The 18,418-nt window shown below is 43.1% G+C and overlaps 2 protein-coding genes across 2 annotated transcripts in view; both read right to left on the bottom strand.

Annotated features, from left to right (window-relative positions):
- The window catches only part of HSPD1 (heat shock protein family D (Hsp60) member 1), a 715,033-nt gene that overhangs the window by 542,531 nt on the left and 154,084 nt on the right, over positions 1-18,418 (bottom strand). The window lies entirely within an intron of this gene.
- Positions 1-18,418, bottom strand: part of MOB4 (MOB family member 4, phocein) — a 210,684-nt gene that overhangs the window by 63,819 nt on the left and 128,447 nt on the right. Inside the window, exon 5 of the mRNA XM_068246917.1 lies at positions 7,136-7,154. Coding sequence (XP_068103018.1) covers positions 7,136-7,154 — 19 coding nt within the window. The remainder of the gene's footprint in view (positions 1-7,135; positions 7,155-18,418) is intronic.

The raw sequence follows: 18,418 nt of genomic DNA, 5'->3' as shown, positions 1-18,418 counted from the left end.
GTGGAAGGCAATGAGATCAAACAATTTAACACCCTTAAACAGCAATTCTCCCTTCCCAACTCAATGTACTTTCGATACCTCCAAATTCGTTCCATTCTCAATTTACCTCGCCTAAATTGATTATGCAATCTCACCCTATCGAGAATATCCTATCCCATACTAACCAGACAGGTCTTATCTCTACTATCTATAACACGCTTATCAGTACCAATAACCAATGTAAAACCAAACCCTTCCTGATGTGGAAGAAAGAGCTGCCTGATCTTACAGATAGCGAATGGAATAACTCGGTATCCACGTTCATCTCCACCCCGATAGCCGCTCGACATAAATTGTCGGCGCTTAAGTACCTATACCAAGTGTATCACACTCCATACAAGCTCTCTAAAATTAGCCCCGATTGTCAGGACAGTTGCTGGAGATGCAAGGCCTCCAACGCTCACTTCATACACATCTTCTGGTCATGCCCCAAGATTTCACACTACTGGGAAAATGTCCATGCTCTACTCTTTGAAATAGTGAGCCCATTTATCCCCTTTACAGCTAAAAGCATGCTGCTTATTATTTTTGACATCAAAACTCTCTCGGAAAAAAAACTGCTATTGGCTAGAATCCTCCTATTTTATGCTAGACGGCAGATTGCTATTAGCTGGAAATCTCCTGACCCCCCTACCTTAGGAGCGTTAACCAAATCTGTTAATAATGACTTACCAATTTATAAAGGAGTGTATGTTAATAGAGGCTCACAAAAGAAATTTTACAAGCTATGGACCAAATGGCTGTCCAAATTTAAACTTGATATGTAATATAATACACTGCATGAGTATGATATGCACTTTGTAATTGATATGTAATGTTGTACGTTATACAAGTGTGATCTGGAATCCATTACCCTAACTGCACATATGTCTTTTTTTCCATTTTATACTCCGGTGCCAACTGCTTCTCTGAGCTTAGATCTATGTACAGTGGACATTGATACTATTTTAACTGGAACCAACGAGGGGGGAGGGGCGGGAGGGGTTATTGTAACTGTAATTGTTATTGTATGTATTGTCTTGTAAAATTCAAAATAAAAAAATTGTTTTACAAAAAAAAAAAAAAGACCTTTGACAGTGCACCACCAGTTCAGATTCGAGCATATGTGTTCTGGTAAAGCAGTGTGACTTAAATTTAAGATCAAGGCCACATCTTTCCATTACCACCCAGAGATGATGTGTGTATGTTTATTTTGATTTTACTCTTCAGTTCAGGTTTGCTTTAAAGAGAATCTGTATTCACAAAATGAAGTATAAACAAACATCCCTGCCTGTTTGGGGTCATCTCCTAGCCCCCTCTGTAATATTTTTGCTGCTCTCCGCTGCAATAAAGAGGGGAAAAAACTGTTTTATAAACAGAAAAGAAGGCCACCAAAACAGGAAGTACATCAGCAGAGCAGTGAACTCAGTTAATACACAGTGAGTACACAGAGAATTCAGTGAGTTACACATTGAATTCAGTCTCCAGAGGTTATGTGCAAGTTTTGAAAGAGCTCTGTGTCAATGAAGCATGACAAGCTGTGTTAGAGCCTGGAGTCCTGTTAGCCTGCCAGGCAGCTTCCTCCTCAGCCAGCTATTCTTTGTTCAGTTTATCAGTCTGTGTTTATCAACCTCACAGATAGCAGACAAGCTGACAGTGAGAGCAAGGGACAATGGCCTCAATTCACTAAAGGTGGCCATACACTGGTCGATGTGCCATTAGATCGACCAGCTGACAGATCCCTATCTGATCGAATCTGATCAGATAGGGATCGTATGGCTGCCTTTACTGCAAACAGATTGTGAATCGATTTCAGCCTGAAACCGATCACAATCTGTTCAGCTGCTCCTGCCGCCTGTCCCCCCCCCCGTATACATTACCTGAGGCTGGCTCCCGGGCATCTTCTCCGCACTGCACCGCACCGCTGTTCTTGCTCCATCCCGGCGCTTCCTGTGTTACTCCGTGACCAGGAAGTTCAAATAGAGCGCCCTCTATTTCAACTTCCTGGTCACCGGAGTGACACAGGAAGTATAAGCGTATGCGGAAATGCGGTGCAGCGAGGAGAAGAGGACCCCGGAGCCAGCTTCAGGTAATGTATACATGCTCGGATCGGGCCCGAATCGTACGCCGCAAGCGACGCGCTCCTACCGCCGGGCGATCGAGGGTAATTTCCCGCACGGCGCGATCGACGGTCCGATCCGATTTCGGGAGGGAATCGGATCGGCGGGTGCGTTTAGCGCAAGCGATTGGCAGCAGATCCGATCCCAGGATCGGATCTGCTGTCGAAACGGCCGTGAATCGAGCCAGTGTATGGCCTGCTTAAGCTTATATCCTGTCTTTAATAACTCTTCTAGAGTTGTTACCATGGTGATAAGGCATGTAGTATTCAGGGAACATTTTACCTCAGGCAAACCTAAAGTTAACTCTTCTGTCTTTAAGTTAACTCTTTAATCCTTAAAATAACTTCAGAGTTAAAGACAGGCTGTTCATTAACTGCGTGTGAAAATAACTACAGTGGAGGTAACTTAACTACACAGGAGGTAAATTAACTACAGAAGAGGTAACGTAAGGAATGAAGAGATAAGATATTACTGTGTGGAGGTAAGTTTTCTCTTGCCTTATTATCTCCAGCATGATCTTAGTGAATTGAGGCCATTGTCTGTGAAGAATAATCCGCACAGGAGCACTGGAGGGGCTTGGAAGGAATTAACTTATTCACATTACTGAAGAGTTGGCAGCCTTCCAGACACAGCCGACAAATCCGACAGGGGAAAGATAAGTTGATTTATTACAGAGATGGTGCAAGTAGAAAGTGCTGCAGTAAGCCAGAGCACAATGGAACAGCCTTAGGAACTTGTAGGATAGGAGAAATACTGCTGAAATTTTTGTTACGGAGTCTCTTTAAAGTTAATTCATAGTTTTAGTTGTACCCTTAATTCTGTTAACAAACTTGTACATTAGATATACCTAGCCTATTTTAAATGACCCCATCAAGCAGAACATCCCCCTGGTTGGTTCAGTTAACATTTGAGTTAAATAACTGTCAAAGGGCTAGTTCACACTCTGCGCTTCCCGCCACTTGCCCCGCAATCATGTTAGGGTCTTCGAACATGATTCAGCGGGATTTGCTCTTGTGATTCCTGTCAATAGAATGAGAATCACAGCGCCATCTCCCCAAAGACGCTGCATGCAGGAACCTGTCGGAAATGTAAGAAGACTAGCGGAGTTTAGCACTGAAACATTTCTGAACAACACCACAAATGCTTTAAAGAGCAATGCTGAATGCGTGGCCTGCAATTCTCTTAAACGTGTTTTTATTGGATCATGAACAGATGTGGTGGTGCTAAAAGTCTACTGTATCACACAGATTATTAAGCGTAAGAAGCAATGGCTTTATGATCTCAACAATTAAGGTGCCTATAAATCAGATGGTGTATGGGCAGATCGACCAAGAGACCGATTTCTCTATGATTGAGTCTGATCAGAGGAAGATCGGTTGCCTGCCTGTACACCGCAGGCCAATTCCCAATTTCAGCATAAAATCTCTCAGGAATTGTCCTTGTGACGCCACAACCGTCGCCTCCCACGCTGTCCCTCCTAGTGCAAAATGTACCCCCCACACCATGCATGAATACTTTACCTGACAATGTCCGCAGCCGGCTCCGTGCACATACATGCGCCACAAATGGCTGCTGGCTTAATGTGGGAGCATGTGTGACGTCGCAAGCGCCCACGTATATGCCGGCAACCGCGTGCATGTGGACAGAGCATGGAGCCAATGGCAGACACAGAGAGGTAAAGTATTCACGTCTGGGGCACATTGCCGGGGGTTGTGTCGCTTTCTTCTTGATACTGCATGCCGTTAGCGCCGTGCACCCGATCAAGCATGTAAGTCCTATATCTTGCAGCACACCCAATCTATTCATGCGACCAATATCGGCCCGAAATTGGTCACACCATTGATTGGGCATGCTCTCAGCGACAACGATTTTCATCACTTATGATAATCGAATTGGATGGTCGATCGGCCGCCAAGTTGCCTGATGTATGACCACCTTTACAGTTCTAATGTTTGTCGTTTTGTTAGTCTACATGCTCATTTGACAGATGTTGATGTGGATGACAGTGTTTGGCTAGCGAAAGTCTGTCAGACACACTGATTTGGGCAAACCAGAGAACCAAATGGGGTAATTAAAGGTGTCCATACACTTGTCGATCTTCCTAGCAGATTAGATCATTAGGATTGAATCTGCAAGAGATAAATGATGCAACATGGCCACCAGATTATAATTTTCGATCAACTTCCACAATCAAAACTATCAATTACTTCAGATGTAAAGATCCTGGTTAAAAAGGGGAGGTAGGGTGTGCAGAGATAACTAAACAGATGTTGGACCCCCCCAGGCCCTCATTCCATCCAAAATATGCTCACCAGGGCCCGTGCAGTGTCTTGGCCACTGAGCACGCACTTACCTGTATGCTGGAGTACTCCTCCTGCGTCCTGTCTCCATATTCGCTGTGGCGCCTGTACCCAGTGACCTCCCACTATGTTGTCAAGTAACGAAAAATGCCTCAAAGTCATAGTGTTATAAACTGTCATCGAGGATGGAGACAGGACATTAGAAGAGCATGGCAGCAGACTGGTGAGTCTGCCCTCCACTGCCAAGACTCTGGCGCAGCAGTTGGCCCTGAAGTGCTGCGGCTCCATAGATGTTAATAGATTTCTAGGTGGAACATATTAAAAATGTGTCAGTTGAGAAGAACAGCAAAGTTACAGCACTCAAAAACACTGCAGCAGGGGACTGGACTTGCCAGTAAAGACAATCTGGCTGTAAGGAAGCTGGTCCCTTTAAATGGGGTGTTCAAGTCCATGTATTGGGAGCAGTTGTATTGTAAAAGGAGGAGAGGCAAGGCTGGCATTGCTACACTGCTATTAAAGGTATATTTCAACAAATGTAAAATCCCTTACAGTCAACAGGTACAGGTTCACGCTATAAGCGGCTAAGTGGGGGGCAGGTCGGGATCTCCCTGCAGAAGTTTCACCGCAAAGGGAGCAAGCGTCAGTGGCGCGAAATGGACGTCTGCAGGGGGATCCTGACCTGGCGCCCACTTAGCCACTCATATAGCGTGAACCTGTACCTGTTGACTCAGTGGCGTACCTAGGGCATTTGACACCCGGTGCTGGGTATTATAAGACACCCCCCCCCCCCAAAAAAAAAGTAAAGGGGCAAAAAATAGGTGGCGCTATAACATTGGCAAAAATGGGCGTGGCCATGACCGGATGAGGACGGAGCTAACTGTAATTTGACGTGAACCCGGGTGAGAGTGATATGGAGGCTGCCATATTTATTTCCTTTTAAACAATACTAGTTGCCCTGCTGATCTATTTGGCTGCAGTAGTGAACTGAATCACACCAGAAACAAGCATGCTTGTTCAGGGTCTGTGGTTGAAAGAATTAGAGGCAGAGGACCAGCACGGCAGCCAGGCAACCGGTATTGCTTAAAAGGAGATAAATATGGCAGCCTCAATATTATTCTCACCTCGGGTTCCCTTTAAAAGTGCAATGCAAAGACAGTGGACCCAAGTTTTGGTGACCCTTTCCCCAGAAAATTCACATAATTGTGCAGGTTTTTTGAAGAAAATACACGTAATGTGTGCAGATTAGCCCAGAGAATACGTTCAATCATGTCGGCAGATTTGCCCAGAAAATACATGCAATCAAGTCGGGAGATTTGCCCAGAAAATACATGCAATCATGTCGGCAGATTTGCCCAGAAAATACATGCAATCATGTCGGCAGATTTGCCCAGAAAATACATGCAATCATGTAGCAGATTTGACCAGAAAATACATGCAATCGTGTGGCAGACCTGTCCACAAAACACTTCAATCGTCAATAGTTGCCCCCAGTATAGCTAGTATAGTTGCCCCCTGTATAGCTAGTATATTTGCCCCCTGTATAGCTAGTATATTTGCCCCCTGTATAGCTGCCCCCAGTATAGCTAGTATATCTGCCCCCAGTATAGCTGCCCCCAGTATAGCTAGTATAGCTGCCCCCAGTATAGCTAGTATAGTTGCCCCCAGTATAGCTGCCCCCAGTATAGCTGCCCCCAGTATAGCTAGTATAGCTGCCCCCAGTATAGCTAGTATAGCTGCCCCCAGTATAGCTAGTATAGCTGCCCCCAGTATAGCTAGTATAGCTGCCCCCAGTATAGCTAGTTTAGTTGCCCCCAGTATAGCTAGTATAGCTGCCCCCAGTATAGCTGCCCCCCAGTATAGCTAGTTTAGCTGCCCCCAGTATAGCTAGTTTAGTTGCCCCCAGTATAGCTGCCCCCCAGTATAGCTAGTTTAGTTGCCCCCAGTATAGCTAGTTTAGTTGCCCCCAGTATAGCCAGTACAGTTGCCCCCAGAATAGCTAGTATAGCTGCCCCCAGAATAGCTAGTATAATTGCCCCCAGAATAGCTAGTATAATTGCCCCCAGAATAGCTAGTTTAGTTGCCCCCAGTGTGAGGAAAGCCTGGAAGGAGGGGTGGCGGGGAGGGACCCCCCACCTCCCTCACCTGGGTCCCCTCCTTCTGGCGCTTCCCCCTCCTAATTAGCAGCAGCGGGCAGGAGTGGCGAAGAAGACTCACTCACCTGCTCCTGGCGATAGCAGCGGCGCATAGCGTCATCCTCACGCGACGCTGGTCTCCGACTTCTCTGTTGCTCACTGTGCTTCCGCCAATCAGGAAGCACAGTGAGCGGTGGAGAAGGCGGAGACCAGCGTCACGTGACGATGACGCTATTTGCCTTCGCCTGGAACGCAGGAAGGAGGTGAGTAAGTCCTCTTGCCCGCTGCTGCCCGCTGCTGCCAATTAGGAGGGGGAAGCGCCAGAAGGAGGGGACCCAGGTGAGGGAGGTGGGGGGTCCGGCCCCCCTCCCCGCCGCTTTCCCCGCCACCCCTCCTTTCCGTGCTGCTTCCCCCTCCTGTCCTGCACATTACACAGGCCTCTGTGGGAGGCCTGATGACACCCCCTGGGGCGCCCGACACCCGGTGCGGGGCGCCCCCTGCCGCCCTATGGTAGGGACGCTACTGTGTTGACTCCAAGGGATTTTTACAATTTTTGCTAATAAACCTTCAATCGCAGTGCCAGCCTTGTCTCTCCTCCTTTTACATGTTAAAAATGTATTTGCAGTGTTTTTCAGTAATAGATCCCACTCTGATCAGATTTTGATTAGAGATGGATCTATCTTTTGGTTAACCACTTGATGACTGAGTGTTTTTTCCCCTTGTGGACCAGAGCAATTTTCACCTGTCAGCGCTCCTCCGCTTCTTTCGCCAATAACTTAATACTTATCACAGCGTAAAGATCTATATCTTGTTTTTCTCGCCACCAATTAGGCTTTCTTTGGGAGGTACAGTATGGTAATTATTTTATCCTAAATGCATTTTAACATGTATGATAAGAAAAAAGAAATGAAAAAAATGCATTATTGCTCAGGTTTTGGCCATTATAATGTTAAAATAAATCGTTCTACTGTGGATAAAAGCCACACATTATTTGCCCATTTGTCCTGGTTATTGTAACGTTTAAAAAATGTCCCTAGTACAATGTATGGCGCCAATATTTTTTTTGGAAATAAAGGTGCATTTTTTTTTAGTTTTGAGTCCATCACTAATTACAAGCTCACAAATTAAAAATGAATAGTAATATACCGCCTTGACATAAATTTAAAAAAAGTTCTGTCCCTAAGGTAACTACTTATATATTTTTTTTATGTACATTTTTCCCCCCTACAGTATATATATATAAAAAAAAAGTTTGAGTACTATGGGAGGGTGTGGGAAGGAAATAGTTAACTATAAAAGGCAGTGTGGGGATTTTTATTAAATAAAAATGAATTTTGGTTTAATTTACTATTTGGCCACAAGATGTCCTCAGTCATTATTTCCGATTCACGTACGAAAGCAAGCGAATCGGAAGTAATGAGTGGCAGTGTACCAACAGGAAGATACAATGAATGCCAGCGTCTCGTAGACGCCAGTATTCAGTGAATCGGGGACTTAGATCTATGAATGGGAACTGCGGTTCCATTCATTAACCTCCATACTAAGCGGTGGTAAGCATGCGTGAACGGGAGCGAGCGTCGGCTGCACGCCGCTGCAGACTTGTATTCACCGCCCTGGTGCATCCTGTAAACTTTGCAGGGCCGTCAATATACTGCACGGCGTGCAACAAGTAGTTAAATCTGCCATGCCTGTGATATTATAACATTTTGACCCCTTTATGACAACCTGACTTATAAAAACGTCCTGCTAGAGCCTCTTAATGGCTCCAGGACATTTTTAGAAGTCAGACAGTGCTGCTGCAGCTGTGCACGCTCCCGCAGGTGCACGTGCATCCCCGTGCACGTGAAAATTGTGAAGAAAAAAAAGTACACCTTTATTTCGAAATGATATATTGTCACCATACTTTGTACTAGGGACATAATTAAAATCTTGTGATAACCAGGACAAATGGGCAGATACAATGTGTGGGTTTTATGTACAGTAGCAGTTTTTAATAGTAAAAACATAGGGGATGAAATTGGAGAAAGTGAATTTTTTCCTTGCATTTCCCTTTAAAATGCATAGAAAATAAAGTAATTACTGAAAACAAATATCAACCCCAAAAAGCCCAATTTGTTGGTGAAAAACACAAGATATATATAATTCCATTGTGATTAGTAGTGATTAAGCTATTGGCAAATGAAAGGGATGAGCACTGAAAGGTGAAAATCACTCGTCCGTTAAGGTAAAAACCGCCTTGGGGTGAAGTGGTTAATGTGACATCTAAATAGTTCTCAGAACAGATTACTACTACTAAACATGGCTATACGTTTGCAGATGGCCGCCTTTAGCTATATTATGCAGTTTGAGAACTATTTAGATGTCACAGTGTTAGATCAAGACCATGGAAAATGCAGAGGCGGCTAACCACATAGGCAGTCCAGGCGGTGGCTTGGAGCACAGTAAATTACTGTCAGGGAAAAACATATTTTCGCTGTCCTGAAAGACTTGTGTTTGGGTCTGGAGGAAAAAAAAAAAGCTTTCTGCTCTCTTCACAATTGTTCTAATGACTGCATCTGCTCAGCCACTGACAAATAATCATTCAGAGTTTGGATTTTTAGACTCTCCCTACGCAGAAGGTTTTGTTTGTAGCTGTCCAGAGGTGTTTTATACCACACAGCTTAAAAAAAAATAATAAAAAAATAAATTCCCATCCTGAGAGACTGACAACTAAGGTTGCGGAGAGGAAAAGCTTTCTGCTCTCTGCACAACTGTCCTAATAACTGCACCTGCAGCCACTTTTAAGGAATCAAAGTTTTGTAGACAATCCCTATTCAGTGCACAGCAGGGTCTTGTGTACAGCAGTGGCACAGCGCCAAATCCCTCAGCCTCTTCACAACCTCCCCAAATGCCCTGTGCTGTAGTGATGCCGCAGGAGGAATCTGCAGAGCCAGTTCTGCTCCATTAAAGGATGACACCGTGAGTGTAATAAGAAGTTGAGGCTAGGAGCACACTCTTATTTCAGTTTTCTGTGCGCACCATGTGTGTCTGTATGTGTGAAAACATGCAGGTTTTATCACAGAAGCAAATGTAATTGATAAAGAAAATGTTTCCAGTGCTTCACTGTTGTCAGTTTTTATATGCATGGGGAAAATACATTCAAGTGTGCACTATCCAATTGATTAACTTTGGTTCTTACAGTTTCCCTGTACAATAAACACAGAAACAGACAAGTGTGCTCCCAGCCTGAGGACAGGACAACATAGTGAGATCAGGACTCAGCAGTAGAAGCTGGGAGAGACATGTCCCAGTGGCAGAGGCGGCCTTTGGGGGTGGCAAGTGGGGCGATCGCCCCAGGCCCCGCACATGAAGAGGGCCCCGCATGTCATGCCCGCCATACCATGCTCATTTTGGTGGTGGTGAAGGAAAGGTCTACAGAAGTCTAGCTGTTTGTGTTCTGAGCAGTGTGTCATTTACAAATACTCAGATCTTCCTATTTTGTTTTACACACCTTATATTTTGCACTGCCCCCCCCCCCCTTTTATTGCTTAGGTTTTCGTCTTTAGCATGCTTTACTGTACTATGCCGTTTGCATTTTTGTAATGAATTTCTACACTGACATGAAGCTTGCCAAATGTCAGATTAAGGTAACGTGCAAGAGCCTCAGCCTGAGGGCCCCAGGGGCATTTAGGTCAGTCAAGCATGGACTGGAGCTAGAGGGGGCTCAGGCTGGAGCTTCCAGACTGTCTCCAACAGACACACACACACACACACACACACACACAATTAAAAAATATGACTTCTGTATTATATACAACATCACAATGACGAATGCGGAGATGACCCCAATGTCATTCCCCATGGCCTGTTAGCTGCAAACAGTTTGGCGAACAGTTCGCCACATCACTAAAGGAGAGCAGAGCAAATTTAACTTGTTATAAACATTTGTAATTGTGTGAAACCTGACACCACAGTTTTTAATACTTTTTTTGCTTTCAGAGAAAAATACTCTGTAGTCGGATATGCAAAAAAACACACTGGCTGTGCATTAAGGCAGACACCCCTTTTGTGAATGATTTGTTCCAATAGAACTAAATCCTACACACAATGAATTAAAGCTTTTGGCTTTGATATTTAACATGAAAAGTAGAAAAATGTTTACACAGGTAGTTTGACATTATTTGTACATTGTCATTTTAGAACACTTGGGTATTGATAGTGTTCCTTTAACAATGATTTACTTAACGACCCAGCTGTTTTGATAGAAATTGAAAGCTCTATTAAAAATTTCTATATATAAAAAAAAAATAGATCCCCTGATGTGAGCGAATCAACTTTATGGGACACTCTAGAATGTATTTTGATTTATAAGTAAAATACAAAATTTACTAGATACTATAAAAAAAACACTTGAAGCTATGCACATAAGGTTTAGCTCCAATAAAGCCTACAGTCAGCTTAGCAGGCTGAGGGAAGAGTTAAATGACCTCTTAGATCGAACATGTCACCGTTTACACAGAAAAAGTCTCAAAATTCCTATATGATTGGAATTAATACACCAGGAGGATTTCTAGCTGAACAGCTTCATAGAGATAGAGCTGAAAAATGTATTGAAAAAGTCTTAAAGACGGATGGCTCCTGGGCACATAGCACTCAGGACATAGCCAACGCTTGTTTGTTTTTTAAGGTACCGTAAGCTATACGCCAGAGATACCTCTCTTTCTGAAGATTGCATTTATGATTTTATAAAATAGGCAAATCATCCAAAAATTGAGGTTGAGGATAGGTTGATTGATTTTAGACGCTCCTATAGAGCGACAAGAATTTCTCAGCATAGTTTCTGGTTTGACGAACAATAAAAGCCCTGGGCCTGATGGGTTCTCAGCAGGATTTTATAAAGCTTTTTCATCTGTTTCGGCAGAGCCTTTCTGTGCATTGACGAACGATACTCAGATGCCCACCACTTTCTCTCAACTCACGAATACAGCAGCTATTTCCCTGATCCATAAGTAGGGCAAACGACGGACCGCTTGTGAAGGTCATCGTGCAATCTCCAATATCAATATCGATGTAAACATATATTCTAAGACCATTGTAGCTACTGTAGAATGGACGGTATTATGAGAAAAATATTAGGAGGGCAACAGGCGGGTTTCCAAAAGGAAAACAATCTCGGGACTATATTTACTCTATCTGAAGTTTTATTTATACAGTTGTGTTCAAAATTATTCAACCCCCATTGCTGTAAAGGGTTTATAGAGAATTTAGTGTACATTTGTAATTGTGTTCAGAATGAAATCTTACAAGGACTTTTTAAAGAACCAAATGCAACTAAAATGACATCAATTGTTTTTGTAATACAGTATTAAATGTTTTTTGTGTGATTTCTTCATTTATTCAACCCCTTAACCTTCCTGGCGGTAAACCCCCCCCCCCCCCAGACCCCGAGCGCTTCCTGGCCAATCAGTGCCAGGCAGCGCCGAGGGGTGGATCGGGACTCCCAATGACGTCACGTCGCGGACGTCATCCCGCCCCGTCGCCATGGCGACAGGGGAAGCCCTCCAGGAAATCCCATTCTTTGAACGGGATTTCCTGATAGGAGATCGCCGAAGGCGATCGAAGAGGGCGGGTGGATGCCGCTGAGCAGCGGCTATCATGTAGCGAGCCCTGGGCTCGCTACATGATTTAAAAAAAACAACAAAAAAAAAAACCTGCCGCGCTGCCTCCTTGCGGAATTTTTCATACCGCCAGGAGGGTTAAAGACTACCACTCTTAAGAACAGAGGTTCATTCAAGTGTTTTCCATCAGGTATTGAAAACACCTGTGGATGTTAACGAGCAGCAATGAAGCATAATAAGCACCAATTAGGCAGATTTAAAATGACTGATACTCATCTCATTCTAGACATTTACTGGTGTGTTTACAAACATGATGAAGTCAAGAGAATGGTCCAGGAAGACTAGAGAAAAGGTGATTTCTCTTCACAGGAAGGGCAATGGCTATAAGAAGATTGCAAAAATGTTAACCATACCAAGAGACACCATATCAAGCATCATTCGCAAATTCAAGGCAAGGGACACTGTTGAAACGCTACCTGGTCGTGGCAGAAAGAAGATGCTGACTTCGACTGCTGTGCGCTACCTGAAGCGCAAAGTGGAGAAAAGTCCGTGTGACTGCTGAGGAACTGAAAAAAGATTTGTCAGATGCGGGTACTGAAGTTTCAGCTCAGACAAGAAGGCGCACACTGCGTAATGAAGGCATCTATGCCAAAACTCAAAGGGGCACCCCTTGCTGTCTCCAAACAATAAGAAAAGTCGACTGCAGTATGCCAAAAGTCATGAGGACAAACCACAAAAGTTTTGTGATAGTGTTCTGTGGACTGATGAAACAAAATTTGTACTGTTTGGGCCCATGAACGCCATGTTTGGAGGAGGAAAAACAAGGCCTATGAAGAAAAGAACACCTTGCCTACTGTGAAGCATGGTGGGGGGGAGGAGGGGGGGGTCAATCATGCATTGGGGCTGTTTTGCTCCTGCAGGTACAGGGAAGCTTCAGCGTGTGCAAGGTACCATGAATTCTTTTCAGTGCCAGGGGTTATTGGATGAAAATTTGATGCAGTCCGTCAGTCCAGATAGGCCGAACTGGTTAAAGAAAGCAGTTGCAGCGCGCAAGCCTAAGAATGTGACTGAACTAGAGGCTTTTGCCCATGAAGAATGGGCTAAGATACCCGTAGATCGCTGCAAGACACCTGTGTCAAGCTATGCTTCACGTTTAAGAGCTGTTATAACTGGAAAAGGATGTTGTACTAAGTACTAAGAATGAATGTCACTTGGGGGTTGAATAAAAAATTGATAATGTTGTGAGCACAGAAAATACATGTGTGGCTATTTCATTATAAATGTTATGTTATATTTGTCTGACTTACAAGTGCCTCTTTGATTTAATTGTAAACAAGATGACTGATATGATCAAAATCAATGTCAAACTGGCCAAAACACTCAATTTCAGTGGGGGTTAAATAATTTTGAACACAACTGTAGGTGTCAGGCTTGCCAAACAGAGGCGGTTTTGTTAAGTCTAGATGCCGAAAAAGCCTTCAACAGGGTCTCTAGGGATTTTCTTTATATGGCTATGCAGGAATTTGGCTTTGGAGAGACCTTGATAGAACGTATTCATAGACTTTATATGAACCAATAGGCTTACGTTAAAACAAATTGACTTAAAAAGACTTCGAAGCCTTAATAAAAATGGCTTTTTTCCTTATATGTAGCAGGGGCATGGACGCAAATTGAAAAAATGCACTTTTATTTCCAAATAAAATATTGGCGCCATGAATTGTGATAGGGAAATAATTTAAATGGTGTAATAACCGGGACAAATGGGCAAATAAAATACATGAGTTTTAATTAAGGTAGCATGTATTCATTTCAAACTATAATGGCCAAAATGAGAAATAATGATTTTTTTTCCATTTCTTTCTTAATCTTCCTGTTAAAATGCATTTAGAATAAAATAATTCTTAGCAAAATGTACCACCCAAAGAAAGCCTAAATGGTGGTAGATCATTTCAATGTGATAAATAGTGATAAATTCTGGCGAATGAATGGGAGGTGAAAGTTGCTCGGATGCATAAGGCGAACAACACTGTAGGCTGAAGTGGTTAAATAACTGGGATCGACATTGCTTCAATAGTACAGGTAGGGCTACTATCGTCCAGATGATAATCACGCCCAAACTGTTATTTCTCTTTCAGAATCTGCCAATTTCCATTCCAAACTACTGGTTTAAAGATGGTCATAAGCTGTTCCAACAGTTTATATGGCATAAAAAAGGTGCACATTTGCTACAGAACTTTGACTAAAGTTAAATGTTCAGGGGGGATGGCGGCACCTGATTTATACAGATATCTCTTAGCAGTTCAGCTGAGCATGGTGCTATCATGGAGATCATGCAATCGTACCAGTATATGGACCACCTTAGAGCTAAGCTGGATTGATAATATCTTGTCCTCTTGGAATCCTATATACAGTCTCTAAAATTTGGAATCCTATATACAGTCTCTAAAAATATCTTCCATCCTTTAATAAGACCTACCTTCCTTGCACTCAATTATATAAAACCTAAAAGGGGCAGCAGGGGTGTGTCCCTAATCACATCCATACGGCGCCTAGGAATAGATCAATTTAATGATAAGACTTGGCTGTCTAGATTGGGATTGAGGGAGTGGACTACCCTTCAGGACCTGATATTATCAAGGAATAAGCTTGAGAGAGTACATAAACTTAATGATCCATTACAAAAAGTTTTTTTTGGGGGGGGGGGGGGGGGGGGGGAGGGGGAGCAGGCACATAGCATAATGGGTGGGTAAAAAAAAAATCTGGGGAAATCAGGCAATCATTTAACCTCCCTGGTGGTAAGGACTAGGCTTAAAAAAACTTGCTACAAATGGTGTAGGTGAGTTAGCTTCGTCCACACTTAAAACTGGCCTGGAAAGAGTTATAATGGTGTATGTGCACCACCTACTGGCAGTACAGAAGCATTACAGAAAAATTCTGGAATCTAATACCATACTGTATAATGTACAGAGGAATGATACTTACTGCCACAGTGGTCTAAACTCGGCCGTGACGGACTAGAACGACCACCATGGCCAAGAGCTGTGCAGCAGACCAGAGTGTGTACAGTGGCCCAATGACTATCCCTAAAGATCTGGCATGTCGGACCTTTAGCTATGCCTAAGCACGACCCAACGGCATTGTTCTTGGCACCTCTTCACCCGCTGGAAACCGCTAAGTCAAATCCGCTTGTCGTCCCTTCACCCCCCCCCCCCCCCCAGAACGTCATCAGCCAAAGGTGACAGTGCACGAACAACAACACTGTACAAAAGTGTCACCAGCCTTTGCGCACAATGCGTCTTTTGCTATGCAGGGGGGAGCGGAGAAACGATGAGCATGTGTAATGGAGAAGTTTCTGGTGGTGGGAGCAGCGAGAACAATGCTATTGTGTTGTGCTCGGGCATTGCTAAAAATCGAACACACCGGACCTTCATGCAATCGTTGTGCGCCTGATGTCACGCTGGTCTGACCATAATGACCACCCCTGCCATGGCAGTCGTTATGGTGCACCACTCAGAGTTCAGACCAGCGTGTGTATGGACCTTCAGGGCTGGTTCAGGCAGATGTCTCAATCACCTGCCCAAAGTCTTGTCCAAATGCTTTTCTGTAATTGTGCAGAAAAGCATTTGTCGATTTTCAGCAGCAATTCCCAGCGATCGGCATTTTTCATCCCACAGGGGGACACAGGAGTGCGGCACTAATGGACCTCAGAACGAGCAGACCCTGCTGCTTCCAGACAGTGGAAAAAATAAAGATCAAAATGTTGCTTTTGCATAAACAGCGGTAAATGACATGCAAGTGTGAGTGTGAACTGGCCCTTAGTTGTTGTACCACACAAGAGAGAGGCTTTAGGTAAACACTGTACGGTATTTTATTTCTTCATCTGTAGATTTATTTCTTCATCCATATTTGAGGAGGATTTTTTGATTTGTGATTAAAAAGTTTATTTTAGAAATTTTAATTTACTTTTTTGACATGAATCTTGTTTTGAAACTTATTATACTCAAAATGGATACTAGACCCTTGCTTGACGGATTTTAGTAAGTTGCAAGCAAAAACTTCACGAAAATTAATTGAACCACATTTTCCACAGAAATCCTGCAGAAATTGAACGATAGGGAGGTTAAATGAACTTGAAAATATGTTTTTGGAAAGATAAGTACCCCTAACGCAATTTCCTGGCTCTACAGTTTTCTCAAGAAATCTGATCAAACGTATGCAGCCCCTATTTTCAACAAATGGTTGCGAGCCCTGGGGAATGGCCAATTAATGACTCCGCCTGCAAAAACATTTTGGATAACTTCTGGTCCTCTAGTATACCTGCTTGTCAGTTAATTCAAAATAAGCTTGTGATGCAATGGTATCTGGTTCCGGGAAAGTTCAAAAAAAGGAAGGCATAATTCTGAAAGTATTTGGAATGAGGTACAAGATCTCCACAGACATTTTGGTCTTTGTAAGAATATTAACATACTCAAAATGCTGTTTGGGTTTTATCAGGAGATTGGCTCTGGTACAGAGGATACCACTAAAAGGAAATTATTGAATTTTGCAAGGAAAAATAATTATTTAAGAATTGAGGAAAATATATCTGATACATCTCATGACTTCATAGAACTTCCTATGAACCTTTACAAGTTTTGATTTCCAGTACGATGGAATAATTAGGGCCTGTAGCAAGATGTATGGGAAGTGACCTAGCCATATTCTAGTCCTTTTATTAGCGTATGGCAGGATCAGAGTGACTGTTGCACTTTTCCCCTAATACTATTCATTTTCGTTTCTTTTCTACTTTTTATTTTCCTTTTTCTCTTTGTGTCAGTTTGATGCTCTGATAGTTAAGATATTTATAAGACAATAAATTTAAGCAGACTATGATGCAAACTATGCCCAGGCTCAAGAGCATGCTGATGAAGCGAATATTTAATGGACGGCCTTTGTCCATATATTTAAAAAAAAAAACCTTTAGAATACCCCATTGTCTGCACAGACCATTTCGTCCCACAGAGTAGGTGCCCGCTCATAAGACATCAGCTGTGTCTGTTGAACTGCTTACATATGGAAAACAGTGTCTCAAATCAATTTTTTTTTCAACTACAGTTTAAATTTTCTCTGACTACATATTGAAAGGACTTACAAATGGTATTCGATTTCAGACACCTTTCCTAATGGGCCTCTGATGTGAGGACTAGTATGGTTGGAAATGCTGTTTTCTGAATCTAACAAGTGTGTTTCCAATTTCTGCAAAATTCTGCAGAACTTTAAATTTACAAATGTCTGATTTTTGCATAATTTTTGGTTATTTTGTTAATAAAAGTTAGTTGTTAAAAATATATTTGCATAATCTGTCATTTTTTGCGGATGTACCCTGCGTAATACACATTTCTGATTTCCCAATGTGGTAAACTTCTGCATTCTCTGATTAGCCTAATACTTCCGAGTCTTGTGACTGGCCTACAAACTCCACAATATTCTGAATTTTGCAGTAAAACACTGATTCTCAGATTGGTCCAATACTTCTTGTGAATGACCTCCTGGCCGCAATAGCAGCATAGGGGGCGATATACAGGCTGGGAACGCGAACAATCACTCGCGTTCCCATGCCTGTCGGCCGGTGACGGCGAAACCGGAAGTGGTCACCGGCGGGTCCTGGGACATCGGAGCGGAGCTGCGAGGGCACCGATCGGCTGCAGGGGGCTGAGGGAGGCCCCAGGTGAGTTAATCTCATTTTTTTTATCGGCTTTAGGTTCACTTTAAGGCAGGACCACAGCCTGTAGATCCTTTCTCCCGAAAGATTGTTCCCCCGCTGAACATCAGATCCAGTCGATAATGCCTGATGAATGTCTTGACATTCTTCCAGGTCGCTACAGATCTCCAATGCTGAAGCTCCAGCTCTATAGGCCCAGGAAGCTGCCATAGATCCAGCTGAATGGGCTGTGATCTCCTTATGCGATTCCAGATCTCTCTTTTTATAAGCTTCTGATATACATAATTTTATCTTGTGACTGAAGCTTTAGCCACCCTTTCTCCAATTTTTACTCCTGAGAAATTGAAGGAATTTAGGAAATCAAGGTCATTATTCATCATTCTCTCCAGCTATATTAATAAAAATCTAACATCTAAATTATGCCACTGTTTCTCCTTCGGGTGAGTGGCCTTACTACAGAATGAGGCAATATAATCTCTTGCCCCCTATTGGATGTTGATACTTTAGGTAGAAATTCTGTCATTTTCTTCAGTATCATGCTATCCTCAAG

This window comes from Hyperolius riggenbachi, chromosome 7, assembly GCF_040937935.1.
Source record: "Hyperolius riggenbachi isolate aHypRig1 chromosome 7, aHypRig1.pri, whole genome shotgun sequence".
NCBI lineage: Eukaryota > Metazoa > Chordata > Amphibia > Anura > Hyperoliidae > Hyperolius > Hyperolius riggenbachi.
This window is presented reverse-complemented; position numbering and strand designations above follow the sequence as displayed.